Source organism: Myodes glareolus, chromosome 6, assembly GCF_982192425.1.
Source record: "Myodes glareolus chromosome 6, mMyoGla1.1, whole genome shotgun sequence".
Lineage (NCBI taxonomy): Eukaryota > Metazoa > Chordata > Mammalia > Rodentia > Cricetidae > Myodes > Myodes glareolus.
In genome coordinates, this window is record NC_142031.1 from 7679300 (window position 1) to 7701988 (window position 22689).

Sequence of the window (22689 nt, forward strand, 5' to 3'; positions counted from 1 at the left end):
TTAAGAGCATTGCCTGCTCTTCCAAAGGTTCTGAGTTCAATTCCCAACAACCACATGGTGGCTCATAACCATCTGTAATGGGGTCTGGTGCCCTCTTCTGGCCTGCAGGCATACACACAGACAGAATATTGTATACATAATAAATAAATAAATGTTAAAAAAAAAAAAAGAAATGTGGAGAAGACAGAGTGGAGAAAATAAAGGCCATTAGTTTCAAGTTCTCTTGAGTGCTGGGGTTGTAGCTTAGGAGTAGAGTGATTGCCTAGTAAATGCAAGGTCCTGAGTTTAATCCCTCCTGCTGCAAATAGGAAAGAAAAGGGGGGAAAAAGAGAAAAAGAAACTCCTTTTCCCAGTTCCTGTTACTATGCCATCCTGCTATTAACTATGAGTGTGGATCTGAGCTAGAGGTTATGAAAAAAATCTCTGCTTATTCCAAATGTGCAGTTAGTTGATGTAAAATAATTAGATGAATCAGTACCATGTTTCAGTGGTAGAGCCCTTACCTAACATACACAAAGCTCTGGCCCACATCCTGGCATAGGAAAACAAAATGAGACAACCTTGGGAAATCATGTTGGATCCTACACTTATCCAAATGATCTCTAAGCACCTAGTTACAGAGATTGAAAAGTGTGTGTGGCCGGGCAGTGGTGACACAGGCCTTTAATCCCAGCATTTGGGAGGCAGATTTATGAGTTTGAGGCCAGCCTGGTCTACAGAGCGAGTTCCAGGATAACTAGGGTTATGCAGAGAAACCCTGTCTCAAAGAAAGAAGTGTGTGTGTGAGAGAGAGAGAGACAGAGGAGAGAGAACATCTAGGCAAGTGTCCTCCCACTGAGATAGGGTACCGAAGATTGAATCTAGGTACCCGACATTGAGTCTTGCACGCATTCTACCACTAAGCTATCTCCTTATATCTTTTCTTAAAGACAGGGTGTGGCTAAATTGCCCAGGCTGGCCTTGAACTGGTAATCCTGCTGCTGTTGCTGCGTAGCTAAGATTACAGGCCTGTGCCACCAGACATTTTGATTTAACAAAGTTATGTCTGTAATATGCTCATCTTCCGGTTTCCTTCTTAAGGTCGGATTAGGAATAAACCTGAGGTAGATGAAGCTGCCGTTGATGCTATCCTTTCCCTAAACATCATCTCTGCCAAGTCCCTGAAGTCTTCCCACAACTCCAGCAGGTAGGGTACCCTGGGACACGGAGGTGTCAGCCCTGTGTGGATTGAGGGACTCACATTAGATTCCCTAACGACTCCTAGGACCTTTAATCCCAGTCCTGGGAGTCAGAGACTGGAGAATCTCCATGAGTTCAAGGCTAGCCTGGTCTACACATCAAGTTCCAGAACGGCCAGGACTACATAGAGAGACCTTGTCTCTAATTAATTAACTAATTAATTAAAAATAAAAACAAAAATGTTATGTTTTCAGGGCTGACGCTTTGTGTGTACACATTCATTTATCAAGCCTCAAGTCTTTTATTGAGTTGTGGGGTCAGTTGTTTAAATTCTCATTCTTTCTTGTAAAAACCACACTCATAATGTATTGTGCAATTTTCTAATTGGTGGAGCAAGAACTGGCAGCTGAGAGGAAGAGGTTTAGAGTACTTAAGTTCTGAAACCATGTGAACCACATAGTGAAAGCCTGTCTCAGATTAAAAGAAAAGAAAAGGAAAAAAAAAAACCTCACCTTAATTTAGCATTAAGTTAAATAATTCAGAATTTTCACATTAGAAAAAAAACCATTTCAGTTGGTCTCCACAGAAAGTTCTTTTTACCTTCATATTTGATTGATATGCCTAATGTTTAATTAAATTGAAATTATTATAATAATAAACACAGCTGACATACAAAGGATTAAGAAGGCTAGAGAAGTTTCTCAGCAGTTAAGAGCACTGGCTACTCTTCAAGAGGACTCAGATTGGGTTCCCAGACCCACATAGCAGCTCAGAACTGTCTGTAACTCCAGTTCCAGTACCCAAGGCATGCGAGACACCTCTCTAGTTTGGAATGTTCACATTTTTATGTTTTAGGGAGGTAGAGGCCTGTATTAGTCACTTGTGTTGCTATGACGGCAGAGACCTGTATTAGTTACTTGTGTTGCTATGACTATGATGGCAGAGACCTGTAAAGTTGCTTGTGTTGCTATGATGGCACACCTGGCAAAGTGGCCTCAGGAGGGAAGGTTTGTGGCAGTTCAGGAACATGGTCCCCAGGGTGAGGCAGCAGGAGCCTGAGGCAGCTGGTCACATTGCACTGCAGGCAGGAAGCAGAGGGAGGAGCACTGGCGTTCAGCTCACTTTCTTCTTTGGATTCAGTCTAGAACCCCCACCATGGGATGGCACAGCTCTCCTTTAGGGAGGTTTATCCCTCCTCAGTTAACTAGCTAGACAAGCCTTCGCGCACATACCTACAGAGCTGTCTCCGAGGACGATTTCTAGGCCCTGTCAGGTTGATACAGTTTTAAGTATTGCAAGCTCAGGTTAGTGTGGTGAGTTGCTAAGTGTGTTTGACTAAGGGGACTCATGTTCTCGTATCTAAGGGCTAGTGTTTAAATTGAATGCATAGATTGTAGATTGGTAGTACCTTATATGTATCTTAGAGAATAATTGGCCAGATCCCAGTTCCCTTTCTTCCCACACCTACTCTTGTGTTGACCAATTACCTTGGTTTTCTCTTAGCTCAACAGCAGTTTCTTACCATATCCAGTACAAGGTCCCCGTGGCAGAGGGCGGGCAGGGGTAGGGGGTAATAGATTGATCTCCTTATCTCTTCATATGTCCATGAAGTCTCAGAAGAGTGCATGGTACTGTAAGTTCCTTATTAGATTGTGTCCCAGAGGTCTCTGTTGTTGTGGTTGTTTGCCCACTGGAATTCAGTTTGCTTGTTAGCATAATTTGCCTTTTTTAAAAATATTTTTTCTGTGTTTCTGTCTGTATATTTGTTTCTCTATCTCTCTGTCTCCGTCTCTCTCTCTCTCTCTCTCTCTCTCTCTCTCTCTCTCGGTCACTAGACTAATGAAGGCTTTTTTCTATTTTGCAGGCTCTTTCTTGATAAGGATATTCCTAGGTACTTTCTGTTGCTTTTTTGCACTTAGAGGTCCTAGTTTACCCGAATGCTTTCTGTCTCATGTTGCTTTGTTTGCTGTTTTGATTCAGTGGTTTACGCCTGTGTAAACCTAAGCTGTACCTAGAACAGAGCAAGACCTTAGTGTGCAGCCTAAGAACACCGCTGGTGCCGTAGGTCCTCCCGCCGTGTACACAGCTTCATGTGTAGCTTCTCCACTGACTGAGTGCTCTAAACTAGTTTCTCATTCCATTTACTAAATGTCCTTTTCTACATCCTGAAATAGAATAGCTCACATTTCATATGAAATTTCAGGCTTTGTTTTCTGACATGGCCTCTTCCTGTCTCCCCACCCCCCACTCTCTCAAAAGCGTGAAAGGCTCATTCTCTGTAGCTTTGCAGGTCCCGCTCTTCTTTGTTTGGTTCTGTGCTATTTGGGTGTTGTGTCTGTGAGAAGAAGTGTTAGTTCGTTAGTTTCTTTAAACTGTTTATTATTTTATGGTGTTTTTTTTTTTCGAGACAGAGTTTCACTATATAGACCAGGTTGGCCTTAAACTCACAGAGATCCTCCTGCCTCTGTTTCCTGAGTGTCAGAGTTAAAAGCGTGTGCCATTCCATGTAGCCTCATGTATTTTAAAACATTTATTTTTTAATCTGTATGTCTTAATATGTTTTTCTTTTGGGGGGGTAGAAAAAAATTTAGCCGGGCAGTGGTGGCGCATGCCTTTAATCCCAGCACTCGGGAGGCAGAGGCCATCCTGGTTTACAGAGTGAGTGCCAGGACAGAGAAACCCTGTCTCAAAAAAAAGGAAAAGAAAAGAAAAGAAAAGAAAGAAAGAATTAAAGAAAGAAAAAGTTAGTTCCCCTTTGTCTTAGCCAGGTCTGCACTAGAATAATTTTTGCTTCAGGTTATGTGAAGTCTTAGCTTGAAAATGAAGTGTAAAAAGACCTTTCTTACACGGCTGCAAACATTGCCTCAACTGGAGGTCAGCTGGGAAGTCTCAGGAGTGGTCCAGGTGGCGCTCAGTGAGGATTTGGGATTGAATGAATAAGCACTAAGGACAGGAACTGTGATAGAAATCTCTGCCATTGCACCCTCTACTCCAAGGGAGCTTTATTTTCTTTAGCATGTATGTCCCCAGCCCTGGCAAGCTGACAGGCAGTCCCATCCCAGACATTGTGGCAAGTAGAGACAGCTCTCAGCCTGGCAGAGCCCTTTTGCTGAATGCCATCTCCAGTTGTTAGAGTTTTCCTTCCTTCCTTCCTTCTCCACCCTTCCCCCCGCCCCCCAGGGTTTCTCTGTGTAGCTTTAGAACCTGTCCTAGAACTCACTCTGTGGACCAGACTGGCTTTGAAGTCAGAGCTCCATCTGCCTTCCTCCTGAGGGCTGGGATTAAAGGCACTGACACTTCTGCCAGGCTAGAGTTGTCCTTAAACCAAACTTAATAAAGATTTTACGTTAAATGGGATTTTGGGTGCATGAAGGTTTTCTGGTAAATCTGTAAGCCGTGAAAAAGGCTTTCCATGTTTGGCTTTTTTGTTGCCTTCTGAGTCTATACAGAGAATTTTCCTGACTTACATTTATTCCCTCCGGAACTTGACACTGAGAAACATCCCATTCCAGAAAAGAGCTAAGAACAGCTATACAGAGCACTGGAACCTGGGCCCTGGGCAGATGAGGTGAGGCAGGAGGAGGATGCATGGGTGCGCTTAGACAGATGACAGCTGCCCACTTCCACTGGAGACCTAGAAAAGCAGAAGTAGTGAGCAAGGACCGTTCGGAAGGGCAGAAGGGCAGGGAAGAACAGGGCTGCAGGGAGCAGGGTGAGCTCACTCCTGTGTGAGCTAGGGGAGCCGTGTTCTGCCTGAGAGCTGTGTTGTGAGGCTGTGGGGTAACGAGGCATCTCCCGCACAAGGTGTCAGAGTTCTAAGGAGGAAAATGGTACAGAGCTTTGATTCATCTGTAGCCCAACCAGCATCACCTTGTCTTTCATTTTTGCCAACAGGAAACATTAATCCTTGAAGAACTTAAACTCGTTTTGTGGATGTCTGCTAAGTTCAGCTTCTGATGATTTCTTAAATAGAAGCTTGGTTTTCAGACGTGTTTGGAAGGACTAAATGATAATTAACTACCTCCAGTGTTGTGAAATTCTCTCTCCTGTTGATAGATCAGTCTGTGTTCATTCACTGAAATAATGTTCTCCACAGTTAAATTCTGCCCGTTCCTCCCTCTAGCCATCCCAGATACAGTGTTTCTAAGTGTCAGAGGAGCTGTGCTGTGAGGTTCAGCTCTCTGGGCTGTGCGGACTGGTGCTTATGGTTGCTGGCTCCTTCTCATCTCATCATGAAAGCAGACAGGATGGCTCACTCTTCTTCTTCTTCTTCCAGACTCTGTCACAATCTTCATTCTTTGGAGTGTTCTCACAGTTTATGTTGTTGATGGGGCTGCTTTTATTTGAGAACGAGTTTTGTGCTGTGCCCTGGCCAGCCTGGGACTTGGTATTAGGCCAAGCTAGTCTCAGGCTTCAGCAGTCCCGACTCTGCCTGAGAGTGGAGACTGCAGCCTTGTGCCACCGTCCCTGGCAGTGTCCCTGGCAGTGTCACTGCTGTCACGGTTATAGGAGGAAAGGTCATCAGAAGTCAGGGATGGGAGCTCAACTCAGTGTCCCTAAATGATGGCTGGGCACCTGCCTCTTCCTCTAGGAGATACGAGTCCCCGCTGTTAGAGTGTAATCGACATTGCAGGGGTTGGCATAGGACTGCTTAGGATCCCTGACACTAGCAGACCCTCGGCTGCCCTAACATCAGCTCCTTTTGGTTGACACATTGTCTTTCTGACCCCAGGACCTTCTACCGTTTTGAGGCTGTATGGGACAGCTCCCTACATAACTCCCTCCTTCTGAACCGAGTGACACCTTATGGAGAAAAGATCTACATGACTTTATCCGCTTATCTGGAGGTAAGGGACCCAGAATTTGAGCAGGCCCTGAGAAGTGTGCAGTGACAGGGAACGGTCAGCAAAATTCAACTTATTTTTAATTCTTTTCTCTCCGTATCCTTAAATTTTTTATTTGATTGTACTTTGCTAACTGTTCTGATTGTTTTAGATTCCGTTCCAGGGCTTAGTTAGTCAAAAGATAACAACTTTTTGATTACCTAAGCTTCAGGAACCCAGTCACCAGTTAAGACAGTTTCACACCATGCTTTCCTGGTCATAACAGACTCTAATATTAGTTCTGTCTGGGAACAAGCCTGAGTTCTTCTGTTGTTAATTTTACTTTTTGAGACAGAGTCCCATGCATCCAAGGCTTACCTCAAACTTACTATGTAGCCGAGGGTGACTTGGGACTCGTGTTTCCACTCCCCGGACACTGGATTACAGGCGTGTACACCGTGCCTGGTCTGAGCCTGAGTTCTAATCCTTGTGCTGCCGCTTACTGCCGTGTCCTGATATGAGCTCTCTGGATCTCAGTTTCTACATTTTTACACAGCGTGTGATGACAGCATTTTCCCTCAAAGGAAAACGAATGTGTTCATTATGAACACCTGACCTTCCATTACTATCCTTTGAGCGGCTTTTGAAACCATCGGTGAAGTAGAAGCCTGCCTGTCTCCACACCAACTTACTGGCTAGCCTCTCATCACAGGTGCTCTGCCTGCGTTCATTCGGCACCTTATCTTGTCTGTTTGCAGTTGGATCATTGCATCCAGCCAGCCGTCATCACCAAGGATGTGTGCATGGTCTTCTATTCCCGAGATGCCAAGATCTCACCGCCACGTTCTCTGCGAAGCCTCTTTGGTAGTGGCTATTCAAAGTCACCAGACTCGTAAGTGTTTAAACAAGTTTAGTTTCCAGGTCTTTGCCCAGTTCAACAGAGAGAAACAACAGCCCTTAGGTGCCCCATCTGCTGTTGCGATCTAGAAACCATCTGGGTAACTGATACCTGAGATGCGGTGACTCACATGATGGCATGTAATGCAGTTTAGTGGATGCGTGAGCTGGTGGAGGCATGGAGAATGTTGTATGGCAGATACTTCCAGAACAGCTTTCCAAGGCTAATTGTCACTAGTAATCATATTTTTAAGCAAATTGGCAATAATATTTTTGTCTTTGTAAGCATTATTGTATATATTTAAGGCATACAAATACATTTGACTAGTTATGGCATGGACACATGACTATCACCACCCAACTTAACGAAGAAAATGAGAATTTCTATAATACAGTGAAAGGTTGAGAGACCCTTTCTGTTCATAGTGTCCAGAATTGTTGATCGTTTCGTTCCAGTCAGAAGGTTTCCTGTCTTCTCTTACATCAAGAAGTTTTCCATTTTCTCAGTTATGTTGTAAATTTTCTGGTTTATCCTATTCTTTTTATCCTATTGAAATAACAGTGGCCAAAATAAAATGAAAATAAGCTCCTCGTAAGAGAAAACAAGTAAACAAACAGTTACTGATAAAAGTAAGCAGTGTCTTAGCCAGGACCAGAAAGACAGCTCAGGGGTAAAGGGCCTGCCATCAAGCCTGAAACCCAAGTTTGAACCTCAGAACCCACCTGATGACAGCACGGAACTGACTCCCCAAGCTGTCTTTCAACCCACACACATACACATACACACACACACACATGCACTCACACACACAGTATCAGGGAACTGACTCCCCAAGCTGTCCTTCAACCACACACACACACACACACACACACACACACACACACTAAAAATGAAAAAAGAAGTGTGTATGTGGAATTTGCAACCCCTTCAGAAGACCCACTCTTTCTTAAGTATACAAATCTAGGTTTTCCCCACTTTTATGCTACAAGAAATTCAGCCGTTGTTCTACTTTATTTTCAAATAGCAACCGAGTTACTGGAATTTATGAACTGAGCCTATGCAAAATGGCAGACACTGGTAGTCCAGGTAAGCGCTCCCCATACCATATGCTTCAAGAGTCTTACTCATGTCTTTTAGAAACTGTGTATTTTACAAACCAGGAGGTAGGATACATAAATACACGATGTATGATCTGTAGTGTGATTATAAAAACGGTGTCCAACAGGCTATGCGAGGCTGTGAAATTTAAACCTGTTGAGAAGTAAATAGCTTTGACTTAGAAAGCCTTTCCTGAGACCGGGTTTGATTCGGGCCAGCAACCTCTGTCAGTCCTCTTGCTATCACGTGTCAGGGCCCAGGTTCTGAGCCGCCTTACATGGCTGTTCAGAAAACCTCACAGCTATTACTACACTGCCTTAACGAAGATCATTTGTCAGCCTTGCATTATTGAACTTGTAACATTATCAGCTTTACTGAGAAACCATCAGTTTTACAGTCAGGGCTGAGACATAGGTCAGTAATAGTAATAGTTTAGTATGTGCAGGGCCCTGGGTCTAAGCCCAGCATCTCAAATGGAAACAAGTTTGGAGAATAGCTTTGGGAGAATGCCATGGATATATATTCTCTCTCTCTCTCTCTCTCTCTCTCTCTCTCTCTCTCTCTCTCTCTCTCTCATATTTAGACAGTGTTTCTCTGTGTAGTCCTGCCTGTCCTGGAACTCCCTTTGTAGTAGATCAGGCTGGCCTCAAACTCAGAGATCCACTTGCTTCTACCTCCCAAGAACTGAGATACTGACATTAAAGCCATGTACCACCACCACCTGGCTTTCTTTCTCTTTTTTACCACAGGGTCTCACTATGTAGTTTTGACTGTCAGAGAACTCGGTGTGTAGGTCGTTCTGGCCTTAAACTCACAGAGATTCCCTGCTTCTGCCTCTGCAGTGCCAGAGTGAAAGGCAGTGCCACCATTCTAGGCATCGATGCTGTTAATAAAATCTCACAGATTTTAAGGCCAAATTTAGTTTGCTATGTAAAAATGTGTAAGAGTTAGGAATTTGTTTTGACCTAAATTGGAATCAGATTTTTCTCTGGGGGAATAAAAAACAAAAGATACATTTCCTCCTATGTTAGGCATGCAGAGGCGGAGGAGAAAAGTCTTGGATACCTCTGTGGCGTATGTGCGGGGAGAAGAGAATCTGGCAGGCTGGCGACCTCGGGGAGACAGCCTCATCCTGGAGCACCAGTGGGAGCTGGAGAAGCTGGAGCTGCTGCACGAGGTGTGGAGGGCTCGGGCAGGAGAGCAAACACCCAGTCCGCTCCTGCCTTCTCAACACTTACCTTAGATAATGATGTTCATATTCTCAGGTGGAAAAAACACGCCACTTCTTGCTGCTTCGGGAGAGACTTGGTGACAGCATACCCAAGTCTCTGAGTGACTCATTGTCCCCCAGCCTCAGCAGTGGGACCCTCAGTACCTCCACCAGTATGTCTTCTCAGATCTCCACCACCACCTTTGAAAGCGCCATCACACCCAGCGAGAGCAGTGGCTATGACTCAGCAGACATCGAAAGCCTGGTGGACCGAGAGAAAGAGCTGGCTACAAAGGTGGAGGAGCATCCCTTCTTTCTTGCTGAGTCCCTACCACGGGGGTGGGGAGGATGGCAACTGGGATAGTCTCTGTATTCTTTGAAGACACTGACACTGAACGTAGAAATAATAGGGATCAACTCTTGCCCTTAAGCTTAAGCCTGGATAACAAGCTTATCATAGGGTGTGCCCCATAGAGGTGGTGTAGTGAACTGACCTTGGAAGTACAGGGAGGCCTCTAGTAGCTTAGGGAATTCACGTGGTGGTGGGGGCGTGGACTGGGTCCTGTGAGGGTCATCCAAGACAGTCCAATGGGTCCTGGGAGTGATATAAATATTTTAAATGGTATTTGTTTCTATGTTGTTTTAAACAAGATTTAATAATTATTTATAGAAATAATGGTATATAACTCAGTGGTAGCACATTTACCCAGCATGTGCAAGGCACTGAGTTTGACCTTAAGTACTACAAAAAATACGTTAAATTAAACAACAACAACAACAATAGTTTTCTTTAGTGAAATGAAAAGGATTGCTTTGTGAGACTGTGGAAGAGAGCTTCTTGTGACAGTGATCCAGGAAGGAATGATGAAGCCTTTTTAGGAGCAGGAAGAAGGGGTTCTGGATGGATGGGAGAAGGCAAAGGGTGGATGAGGATGACTCCTGGGTGTGTGGCTGCTCGGTAGTTGGTGACAGAGGAAATGGAAACTGACGGGGGTTTTCTTCGTCTTGTTTAAGTAGTCAGCTGATCTTCTAGTGTGTTTAGGAAAATGTATTCAACCAGAAATGTTACGTTTTTGTTTTTTGTTTTTCCAGTGTGGGGAATTGAACTTAGCTCCTCATATATGCTAGGCAAACACTACCACTAAGCTATATTCCCAACTCATGTCCATGTCTTTTATTGAATGAGAATTAAAGGGATGTCCATTCTTCTGGGTTTTCTGAAACAGAATCTTCTTGTATTTCCTTGGCTGAGCTGGAACTTGTTACATAGAACAGGCTAGCCTTAAACTTACAACAGCCCTCCTGGCTCTGTCTGCTGAGTGCTAAAATTAGAGGTGTATAGTGCCATGCTTGGTCCCACTGCTGTATTCGTAAGCACTTTTTTTTTTTTTTTGAGGTAGGGTCTCTCTATTACATAGTCCTAACTGGCCTAGAACTTGCTATGTAGACCAGCCTGACCTTGAATTTACAGAGATCCACCTGCATCTGCAGGGGCCACTGTGCTCAATTCCTGAGCACTTCGAAATTATGATGTTTGTAGTCATTTGTTTGGTTGTGTTAAGAATGTGGTAGTGGCACACCCCGTTAATTGCAGCATTCGTGAGTTCAAGGCCAAACTGGCTTACAGGGTGAGTTCCAGGCCAGCTAGCGTGGTTACACAGAGAAACCCTGTCTTGGAAAAAAGAATGATTCTTTAAATCCATGTGTTTTTATGGCTTTACCTAGATATATGCTGGCTTTCCTCAGCATCATCTTAGTTACTCTAAGGCAACATCTGAGCTCTGGAATAGGTGTTGGACATGCCAGCTTTCCTTGTACACAGTGGTTCATTTAGCCATTGAGTTTAATGTTCAACCTTAACCAGTTCTTTCTCTCTTTTGTAGTGCCTGCAGCTTCTCACCCACACCTTCAACCGGGAACTCAACCAGGTCCATGGCAGCATCAGTGACTGTAAGGTGAGCACACAAAGGCGGCTGTTTTCACCATGGTGACGACTATTTCCTTGCCAGCTGTCCAGATTTCCTATCACAGCTTTTGTGCGTTCAGTCCCTGCGGTGGGTATAGATTTTATTTGGAGGGATATACTATTATTCTCTGGTATATCTTCTGATTTTGTAGTCAGAAGTCTCCTTCTATGATGCTTAGGACCACTGTCACACAGGAAATATTTTGTTTCTTTCCTACTTCCCTTAGGGAGCATCTGCTGTAGGAAGTGGTGTGCTTTTGTATGACACAAAAGTTGTAAGACGGCTAGAGAGATGGCTTAGCGCTTAAGAGCACTGGCTGCTCTTCCAGAGGACCCAGACTCAATTTCCAGCACCCACATGGTGGCTCACAACTATCTGTAACCCCAAGATCTGACACACTTACACAGACATACATGCAGGCAAAACACCAACTCACATAAAATATAAATAAAATTTAAAAAAAGGGTTGTAAGGCTCCTGGCTGTGTCAGGCTCGATGCCTTCAGCAAAGGGTGAGGATGATACATGAGTGTACTTGTGTGTCCTTCACAGTCTTTTTTTTTTAATCTATTTATTTATTATGTATATAGTATTCTCGATATTCTGTCTGCATGTATGTCTGCACACCAGAAGAGGGCACCAGATCTCATTACAGATGGTTGTGAGCCCACCATGTGGTTGCTAGGAACTGAACTCAGGACCTTCAGAAGGGCAGACAGTGCACTTAACCACTGAGCCATCTCTCCAGCTCTGTCCTTCACTGTCTTAATCGACTTTTCTTTCAGCCTTCCCAACTACTGCCTGCCTAAGTCTTTGTATACTTCATATACCTTCTTCTAGACACTCTCATGTTTGGATCCGTCAGGTCTTCTGGTTTTTGTTCCAGCATTGCCTTCTTGGGAATGGGCCTCCTTCAGCACCCACAGCAAGCTAGCAGCTCTCTGAAACTCTTGTTTTTCATTTTTATTGTCTTAATTTTATATGTATGGGCATTTTGCACACATGTAGATCTATGCACTGCATTTGTGCCTCGTGCCCATTACGGTCAGGAAAAGGTGTTGTCTCCCTTAGAACTGAAGTCACGGATAGTTGTGAGCCACTGTGTGGGTCCTAGAAATCAAACCCAAGTCCTCTGTAAGAGCAACCAGTGCTCTTAACTACTGAGGCATCTCTCTGGCCCCACTATCTGGCATTTTTTATTTTTATTTTATGTGCTTATTTATATGAATTTTTTGAGACATAGTTTCACTATGTAGCTCTGGCTACTCTGGAACTTGAGGTCAGCCTGGTCTACAGATTTCCAGGACAGCCAGGACTACACAGAGAAACCTTGTGTCAAATAAAGGAAAACAAACAAAAAAGTCTGTCTATTTTCTTCATCAAATAATGTATGCTCCATGAGAGCATGCCATGTGCTTAGAATAATGCATGCTGTAGGTGCTTGATGTTTATGTGCATAAGGCTATTTAATAGAAAAGAGGATTGCTGATACAAAAAATAATTGGGTATAGAGGTGTGTCTCCTTTTTTTGTTTATTTCTTTAGTTGTTTGGTTTTGTTTTGGGATTTTTGAGACAGGGTTTCTCTGTGTAGCTCTGGCAGTCCTGGAACTCACTCTGTACACCAGGCTGCCCTCGATCTCAGAGAGATCCGCCTGCCTCTGCTCCCGAGTGTGTGCCTCCACGCTCAGCTGTGGTTTGTCTTCTTTAATGACCTTTGAATCAGCTTAATAAGATGAGGCACTGGTTGTCTTGGAGAATCCCTGCTGCTCTCAACAGCAGAGTCAGAGGTAACGCTCTTGCCATAGAAGCATGAGCATGTGAGCTCAGACCCCTAGCACCCTGTGAGAAGCATTTCCAGTGGAACATGCCAATAATCCCAGTGCTGGGGAGGCAGAGACAGGTGGATCCTGGACCTTGCTGGCCAGTTAGTCCAGTTAAAGTTGGTGAGCTCCATTATTTTGCTGCTCAGTCTCAGAGGTGATGTTCTTGTTTCTAGCTGTCTGACGTCTCTCCAATTGGACGGGACCCGTCTGTGGCCAGTTTTAGCAGCTCCACCCTAACCCCCTCCTCCACATGCCCCTCTCTGGCGGACTCAAGGAGCAGCTCAATGGACCAGAAGTAAGTCCCTGATTTCACAGACAGGCAGAGAAAATGCCAGTTTTCCTGTAGCTGTGGTTCTCGGTAAGGCGCTACAGACCACAGGTGTGGGTGGGCTCTTTTCTCATTATCTCTTAATAAATGTAGGGCCCAGCAGTGGCACACGCCTTTAATCCCTGCACTCCAGAGGCTGAGGCAGGCCAATCTCTGAGTTCAAGGCCAGCCTGGTCTACAGATCGAGTTACCAGATGACCAGGACTACACAAAGAAACCCTGTCTTGAAAAACCAAACAATCAATGAGTCAGTCAATCAATGTAGAGTGTTATTAACTGTATAAAATTGTTATATGTGTCACTAAGAAAGCAAAAGCTAATTAAACACACCAACCAAATGTAAGCTGCTTCCCAGCTCAAAAGGAAATGATGAAACATGGAGGACTGGGGAGGTGGCTCAGATGGTAAAATTCCTGCTGTTCACGCATGAGCGCCTGAGTTCAGATTCCCAGCACCCAGGTAAAAAGCATTTTCAGTGACTTGTGCCTGCAGTCCCAGTGCCAAGGTGGCAGAGACAGGTGAACTCTGGGGGCTTGCTGGCCAATTAGCCCAGCTAAAGTTGTTGAGTTCCAGATTCAGTGAGAGACCCTGTCTCAAAAATACCATCTCCAAGGCTCAAGGAACTTCCCAGAAGAGGGAGCAGCAGGAATTTCAGTGCTGGGGGTGGGAAGGAGTGATGTGAAATGCTGTCTCACAGCAGCTGTGGCTGTCTAAGATCTGCACAAGATGAAGCCAGTCACAGCCCTACCACAGGTCAGGCTGAGGCTCACAAGACCCTTTCCTAGCTGAGGAGCTATGGGCAACTGATGACTTCTGGGAGAGAGTCATTTTGCTTTGGGACATGGCCACTACTAGGTTGTCCTTGCTCTAGCAGGTGACCCCACACCTATGTGAATACAGGCAGCACTAACTGACCTCAGTAGATATGAACACAAAGCTGGGAGGGGCATGTGTTGGTGAGTCAGGGAGTCTGGGGAAGTAGAGAGGTGGAGATTAGCAAAATACATTGTATACAGGTATAAAACTCTCAAAGAAAAAAAATAGACTCTTTATAAAAGATTAAAACTTTTAAAATTAAGTGGCTAATGATAGAGGGGGATATCCAGTGTTGACCTCTGGCCTCTGCATGCATTAGCGCATGCGTGCACACACGTGTGCGCGTGCACACACACACACACACAAATAATAAAGCTTGTAAAATTGACGTTTAGAATCAGAAAGATACAGTATCCTCAGGTTAAGCTGTTCTAGGAGGTCCCTAACACAATAGAACAGGAACTAAAGAATGTCCAGATCGCACTCTGCTCCTGTGGCTTAGGGACCTAGATGCTTCTCATTGTTTGCTTCTCTACTTGTTTTCTTTTCTTTCTTTCTTTTTTTGTTTTTTTTTGTTTTTTTGTTTTTTTGTTTCTGTTTTTCAAGACAGGGTTTCTCCGTGTAGCTTTAGAGCCTGTCTTGGAACTAGCTCTCAGAGACCAGGCTGGCCTCGAACTCACAGAGATCCACCTGCCTCTGCCTCCTGAGTGCTGGGATTAAAGGTGTGCGCCACCACCACCACCACCCGGCTGCTTCTCTGCTTGGACTTAGTAAAAGCGCACAGTGGCCAAGCGACTGTCTCCCTGGGTTTTTGATTGCGAAGTCTACTAGTCCCAGATAATGCTGCTGCTGTCAGTCAGGGGACACACCTTGGGAAGCACTGCCTCAGGTCTGGCCACGAGACTGATAGGAAATTCTCAAGGGAATAGAGTTTATAGACCAGCGGGAGATCCTGACTCAGTGGCCCCCAGTGCCCCTTTCACAAGAGAGTGAAAGGAGAATTACCTGACACCAGCTTGTCCTAGCTGAGTGCTGGAGCTGATGTTTGGCCTGGTCTCGGGCAGAAGCACTGTGTCCTGGTGGGGTGATGTCCACAGGTGCTTTGACCTCCCTGAGATGATCTTACTCCTTCCCTTCTCTCTAAGGACCCCAGAAGCCAACTCTCGTGCCTCTAGTCCCTGCCAAGAGTTTGAACAGTTTCAGATCATCCCAACTGTGGAGACACCCTATTTGGCCCGGGCAGGAAAAAATGAATTTCTCAATCTTGTTCCAGACATTGAAGAAGTCAGAGCAGGGTGAGTACTGTGACAGGCAGCAGGAGTTGGTTGTCTGGGCTTTGTGTGCAAGTCTGTTCCGGCCAGGAGTACAGCGACTGTCTCTGCTGTGTGCATCAGGCATCTGAGCCTGGCATTCAGTGTTGTTATATGTAGCATTTGCTCTTTTCTGTGTTGCTTTGACCAATGGGAATCTGGGCCAAAGGGAACATTTGCCTGTCTTGCTGCATCTGAGGCTTCCCTAGTGGAGGCATGTGTTGATGGTTCTCAGCTTATTCTCACTTACTGTGGAGAAACTGACTTCTTTTGCTCTATCCTTTAGGTCAGTGGTATCTAAGAAGGGATACCTGCACTTCAAGGAGCCTCTTTCCAGCAACTGGGTTAAACATTTTGTCGTGGTCCGTCGCCCTTATGTCTTCATCTATAACAGTGACAAAGATCCCGTGGAGCGTGGCATCATTAACCTGTCTACTGCACAGGTGGAGTACAGTGAGGACCAGCAGGCCATGGTGAAGGTCAGTCTGCCCTTCTCTTTACAGTCTGGCACTCTGGTCGGTGGCATGGGCCCTACTTTATACCCGAGGCGCTTATAGTGACTTTCTCATTCACTTAATGTTTCTTTCCAGACACCTAATACCTTTGCTGTATGCACAAAGCACCGTGGGGTCCTTTTGCAAGCGCTCAATGACAAAGACATGAATGACTGGTTATATGCCTTTAACCCACTTCTGGCTGGCACAATAAGGTAAAAGATGTTCTTTTGTCTGATTTTGTCTTGTTGAGACAGTCCTCCTGTGTAGTCCAGGCTGGATTCTAAGTTCTCCACCTCCTCCCAAGTGCTAGGATTACAGGTGTGCAGTACCATGCCCGGCTCTAGGAAGCCATTTCCTTTTTCTCCTTGGCTTTCAGCCCCTGAGATAGCAACATTAATGGGAAAGACATCCTAACTGGGTTGGAAGTGGAGGGAAGCCAAGAGTGTGATGAAGGCACAAGGTGCAGATGAGAGCCTTTCTGTAAAGCAGTTGTATCCTCCCTGTAAGGTGCAGATGAGACCCTTTCTGTGAGGCATCTGTGTCCTCCCTGTAAGGTGCAGATGAGACCCTTTCTGTGAGGCATCTGTATCCTCCCTGTAAGGTGCTGATGAGACCCTTTCTGTGAGGCATCTGTATCCTCCCTGTAAGGTGCAGATGAGACCCTTTCTGTAAGGCATCTGTATCCTCCCATGAAGATGCTATGCTCACCACTGAGCCTGCTCTTGGTTTCAGTTGTCGAGAGGCCCTGCTGGCAGGGCACTGAGTGCAGGGACGGCTGTGAGTGCTTTAACTCCCACAGTTCAGCTCTCTGCTTCTGAGGGGCTTATCTCACAGAGCTCCCAGAGCCATGTTTAGGAGCATCGCACCCTGGGTCTCCAACGTCACCTTTGAGGAGACCTACGTCAGTTTTCTAACCCTGCCTCCCATCTTTCCCACAGGTCAAAACTCTCTCGCAGATGCCCAAGCCAGCCGAAATACTAAGCAGTTCTACTGAGCCTTGCTCACTTGGACAGATAAAGAAAGTGTTACCTCTCATTCTCTTTGTGATTCTTGACGGTTATTCTTGTATGTAACCTGTGGCTTTCCTCCTCTGCCTTCCATCCAGCACTTCTCCAGCTCTCCTGCCCCTGTCTCCATGGTTCTCTACTCTTCTTTTTCTTGTGCTAAGACTTGTAGCATGTGGCCTAACAAAAGGGGGAAAACACTACACACACATACACACTCATACACAAACCCTGAGGGGATCCAGCAAATCTCCAGATTTTCCGGTGTACTTCAGCTTCTGTTTGAATGGTAGATCCCCTTCATAATCACTGACTGTCTGTTGTCTCTGTGTAACTCTGGTTTTCAGGGTAACCTTTCTGTCTCTCTCTGTCTGTCTCTCTCTCTCATTCTGTTTATAATAATATTACTTTTTCCTGGGTGGCTTAGAGACTAAGGGAGGAGACATTTGGCATGTCAGCCCGTGAGAAAAAACTTGCTTTTCCCTCCTTCTGTCTCTTTTTTTGGTGACTAATCCCTGCATTTCCATTCAGGGAAAGCACTGTGGGAAACTCAGAAATGGAATTTATATTCTCTGTCCAAATCAGGGCTTAAAGCATGGACTTTTATAGTGGAAGAGACAGAAGGGCCTTTGTGATAGGCCTGGAAGAGCGGCTGCTGCTGGTCCTTTAAGGCCAGGCTGCTGCAGTCCAGCGGGCAGTGGGCAGTGGGGGTGATCGCTAAAGGAAGGCTGTAGCCGCTCTCGCTCTCAGCGGAGTCCTGCAACCTTTCTCCTCCTCACTGGGAAGGAGGCTTTTGTCTAGGGTTTCCCACTCTGTCCTCAGCATTCCTGATGCTGGTGACACTGTTTGGAATCATGTGATGTCCTGCACACATCTCCCAGCAGGGGGCGCTGGGGAGTGTTTGACTTGTGGGAGAAACTGGATCAACGTTGCTATGAGAGTGCTGAGTGCAGCTTGTGATTGTTGTAACTCCCTTTGGTCAAAGAACTGCAGCTTCAGCGTAAACTTTGAAATCGCCATCTCACTCCAGTCGCTATTCCCAATAATGTTTGTCTCCTTAACAAACATGGCGAGCTCTGTTTTCTGGATGCCAGAATTGACCAGTCCCCACCACCATTACAAACAAATCAGAAGACAACATTTAGGGACAAGAAGGAGTGTCCCCAGCTGTCCTGTGGCTTGCCATTGGATCCTGACCTGCGGGCACCCCTCACACACACACACCCCTACCACCTCCGCCCCTTCCCTCCATGGGCCACTGTTCCCCAGGTGGTTTGGAAATGCCCTTTTAGAAAGAAGAGGAACTCCCTGCCACCAGTACCCGTGGCTTCTAACAAATTAGGTCAGGGTTCAAGAGACCATCAGAAACTAATGCTCTTCCTTTACCTGCCAGTAAGTGTTTTGGGACTTAGTAGGGCACAGAAAGCCCTGGTTTGTTTCCTTCAGTTGCTTGGCCAGTGACTGGTCCTGCCAACCTGTTTCACCATCGCTCAGGCACCCAGGAAAGCATGTGCTCACCTCCACTCTGGGGGGGTTCCCCGCCTGAGGGTAGTGGTGGAATGGATTTCTTTCTGGTCAGGAGCTCACTCACTCCTGCACCACTGCACCACTGCAGAGCAGCCGCTAGGGAGGCTCTTCTGACCTCTCAGCGGGGCTTCTCCCTGAAGAGCAAGACTCCTGGCCCCTTACTGTTATTACCCTTGCCTTGAAAAGGAAAGGAAAAGTGGACCATGGAGGAAAGAAAGACTGTTTTATCTGAAAGAATGATCAGCAAATACTCTGGTGGGTTGTAACCCTTCCTTCCTCTCCTTAAAGCGTAGGTCACTAACTGTATGTTACTTGTCTTCTAAGCGCATGTCTGAGGTTTTAATGTAGTCAGAAGCCTATTGTCTAATGGACTCAACATGCCCCTCTGGTGTATACTCAAATCCAGCAGGCTCTGTCCGTGCTTGGAGACAGCTTCCTGGACCAGAACTAAATCTTACTTCAGGGAAATGAAGATGAAAGGCCACTTCTAAGCTGAATCACTGACGTTGCTGCTGCTGTGACGGGGGAGGGGGGGACCCGGGCGTCTCTGAGAGAGGTGTGCAGCCTGAGGGAGTGGAACTGTGCGATGCGATGCTTGTGTTCTCTTGAAAGTCAGACAAAACTGGGTGAGAAAGTCTTTGCTTTGCAAATACCAATGTTAGAATGAGCCAAATGGACCCTTCATAAATGCCCAGATAAGGCGGCCTCAGTGGGAAGCCAGGGAAAGTGAGGTGGAACTTGGGCACATGTGTTTCTATCTGCCGCTGTTGGTGCCCCCTCTTTCTGCAGGGCACATGCTCAGATTGGAATCTGAGCAGTTTGGGATTGAGTTCCTTTTCCAGGCACGGTCACCTCTGTTCTGAAAGAGGAAGGGTTTTATGACAGGACCTGTTTGTGGCATTTTTGTGACCGCCATAATAGTAGGAAAGTTAAGACAACTAGTCTTTAAGGAGATTGCCTTTTAAAATTTTTTTTTTAATTTTCAAAGCACTCCTTCAAACAAACAAAAAACCCTAGAATGAAAACATACAAATTACAGAAAGTGAGTACTAGTTACCCTCTCTCTTCCGGATTTCTCCCTCCTTCCTTCTCCCGAGCACATACAGCCTCCTAGCTCCCCTGACCAGTGCTCAGGCCTTGCCTGCTTCTGGGAACCACCCTGGGAGTCAGCCAGCTCTCAGGCCCAGACTGTGCGGGTCCAGGCAGTCCCTGCACAAGGTTAGGCAGAGCACAGGCCAGGCTGCTTCCCTTCATCCATAAATGAGAGACCTGATGCGGCAAGTGCTGAAGGCTCATCAACTGGGACGCCATTATTTTCCCCTTCAGCTACATGGAATCTACGTATCTATTTGTTTTCAAGTTGGTTTTTGTTTTTTTTTTTTTTATCCTGTTTAGATGAAGGATGATTGTGAGAACTTTGGGGTCTAAAACAGACGGCTTCTGTCATGTATTTCAAAGCATAGACTTTGTTACCCACTGCTGCTTGTCTAATTTACAGGGAGATTTAATTTTGTAAGGTGTTTGTATATTTATACAACTGTAATGAATTGCACATTGGACTGACAGGATGATTCTGCCCTGGGTGGTGCTTGGTGGAACTCTGGCGCTCCCTCCTGGGTGTTGTGCTCTGGTTCTCCTGAACAGTACCGGGGCTGGGTGTTCGTGGGCATGGGTCCTTCACTTTTCACTTGGGTTTCTTTTTGAAAGTGTAGTCTTTAACTCACTCTGTGAGAAGGAAAGAATAGTTCTGTTGCTGCTCTTAGAAGGTCTGCTGAGCGCATTGGAACAGAACTCTGGCGTTGTGCACTGCAGCCACCCAGCATGGCAGTGAGCCGCCAAGACTGGGTAAGACCGTCGGCGGGGAGATTATTGCTGTTACTGTTCAAAAGGCCATTTATGAAGTGGGTATTGGAGCTCTATAAAATCTTAAGAGAGCCCCTAATGACTTAAAGAAACTAAGAGTTGATATTGAACTGGTGTTAAAAACACCGGAGGTTACAGCCAGAGGTTAGGGGCATAGCCTAGTGATAGAGCACTTGGCAGTTCTGTGTGATGCCTTTGATTCAGTCCCCCAGTACTGCGAATAGAGACAAAAACTTCCCGGTAGATAGCTGCTCAGACAGAAGGTCCAGGCAGAGGTTGGTCTCATGCCAAATCCTGGATGGTACGCGTCACTTGTCACATCTTTGGTTTGGTTTTTTTTTTTTTTTTTTTCCCGTGCTGTGTATTCTGGCATCAGTACTCCCAAGGAATTCACCAGCCTCCTCATGGTTACCATTGTCTTAGACATTTTGGCTCTGGAGTACTTGTCTGTTGAGAGCCACGTCTCTCATCACCATCCCCGTGCTGTGACAGAACCCGTTAAGCATAAGTGGCCTTTTTGAACCAAGACTTTGCAAACTGATCTCTCCCCAGTGAAGGAGTTGAGCACAAGCAACAATGTACATTATTAATTTTGGATTTCATTTTCATGTTTTATTTTGTAAATATCTGATGTTTGGAGCTTGAGTATACAAAATGTAAATACAGTTCTTGTATTTGTACTAATCCTGACTCTTCTGCTGTATAGCCTTAGCTGTGTAGTGCAAACATTATCTAACTGTGTATGGTAACCTTGCATCACAGACCTGCTAGTGAACGAGGTAAGAATAATAAAGGTACAGCCAGTGCATCAAATGACTCTTGTGTTTTATTTGTGGCTTTGGAAAGCCATTGCATACTAATTTTGCTTCTTACAGTGATAATTCTTTATATTTTTATTTTTGTTTTAATTTTTTGGTTTCTCAAGACAGGGTTTCTCTGAGTAGCCTTGTATGTCTTGGAACTCATTTTGTAGACCAGGCTGGCCTTGAACTCAGAGGTTTGCCTACCTCTGTTTCCCCGAGTGCTAGGAGAGTGCTAGGATTAAAGGTGTGCACCACCACACCTGGCTTGTTTTATTTGTTTATTTTATTTTTTTTGAGACAGGGTCTCACAGTGTGATCTTGATTCACCTGGAGCTCACTCTGTGGACCAAGCTGGCCTCAAACTCAGAGACCTGCTTACTTTTGCCTCCTGAGTGCTGGTATTAAAGAAGTTTGACACTAACCTGGTAATAATTCTTCTCTTAAAAAAAAAAAAAAGCCATGGTGTGCCCACGGTTCCTTTCTGACATAACTGAGAAGTACATACGGTGCTATTTCCTGCCAAATGTGTGAGCAACTGTTTGTCTAAAAGAAGTGGGCATTCTCTGAAAGCCCCTTTTTGTAGAACTACCCAAGCTAATCAGTTGCATGGGAGTCTGGCAAGGATGGAGAGGGCAGTAATTTGACATTTGCAGTGAGCTTCCCCTTGTAAGCAGAACCCTGGTAAGGCCCATGGCATGGAAGGCTGGACCTAAGCAGAAGCAACGACGTGGTCAGGTGTGGTAGTGCGCACCCGCAGTCTCAGTACTTGGGAGTTCCAGTCCATGGCTGGGATGCAACTCAGTTGATAGACCATTTACGTAGCATGCACAAAGCCCTGAATTCAGTCTCCAGCAAGACATAGACTAGGTAATGGTGGCACACAGCGCTGATCTCAGCCCCCAGGAAGTGTAAAGGCACAAGGATTAGAGTTTATGCCTATCAAATTCCAGATCAGCATTTTTAATTTTTTTTATTTTTTATGCCCTGGCAATGCTGAAGCCAGCATGGGCAGCCCGTATATGGTGGTTCTGTTGAACTTGTTCGTTTTGGGTTTCATGGTCTAAGCTGATGAGGACATCTGACCAAGTGTCTTCCTCAAGAGGGCATCAGATCTCATTACAGATGGTTTTGAGCCACCATGTGGCTATTGGGAATTGTGGCTCAGGCCAGCATACCCTACTAAAAACAAAAGAACAGTGAGTGATGTGTTCAATGAACGTTTGAGTGCCCATCCAACACCTTGTGTGCTGTCTGGGTGCGGTGTTTCCACCACAGACTGCAAGCAAATATGCCTGTGGCTTCCACTGCAGCAAGAGGTTATCCAGACATATAATATACAACACCAAGCGGAAAGTGTTCAGTACACCAGTGAATCAATCCAGAGGACCTGGGTTCAATTCCCAGCACCCACATGGCAGCTCAGAACTGTCTGTAATTCCAGTTCCAGGAGACCCTACACACATGACAAAACACCAGTGGACATAAATTTAAAAACGAAAACGTGTGTGTGTATGTGTATGCATGTACTTATGCATGTGTGCAT

General features: G+C 45.5%; 1 protein-coding gene across 10 annotated transcripts in view; it reads left to right on the forward strand.

The window, feature by feature from the left end:
* Kif1b (kinesin family member 1B) overlaps positions 1 to 21156 on the forward strand; it is a 135555-nt gene extending 114399 nt beyond the window's left edge. For all 10 annotated transcript variants that reach the window (XM_048414937.3, XM_048414948.3, XM_085690269.2 and 7 more), the window contains 12 exons: positions 1081 to 1186; positions 5912 to 6026; positions 6761 to 6894; positions 7925 to 7986; positions 9030 to 9175; positions 9264 to 9503; positions 11092 to 11163; positions 13172 to 13293; positions 15288 to 15437; positions 15739 to 15931; positions 16043 to 16161; positions 16888 to 21156. In XM_048414937.3, the coding sequence (XP_048270894.1) occupies positions 1081 to 1186; positions 5912 to 6026; positions 6761 to 6894; positions 7925 to 7986; positions 9030 to 9175; positions 9264 to 9503; positions 11092 to 11163; positions 13172 to 13293; positions 15288 to 15437; positions 15739 to 15931; positions 16043 to 16161; positions 16888 to 16930 (1502 nt within the window). In that variant the 3' untranslated portion in view covers positions 16931 to 21156. The remainder of the gene's footprint in view (positions 1 to 1080; positions 1187 to 5911; positions 6027 to 6760; positions 6895 to 7924; positions 7987 to 9029; positions 9176 to 9263; positions 9504 to 11091; positions 11164 to 13171; positions 13294 to 15287; positions 15438 to 15738; positions 15932 to 16042; positions 16162 to 16887) is intronic.
* The last annotated feature ends 1533 nt before the right edge of the window (positions 21157 to 22689 follow it).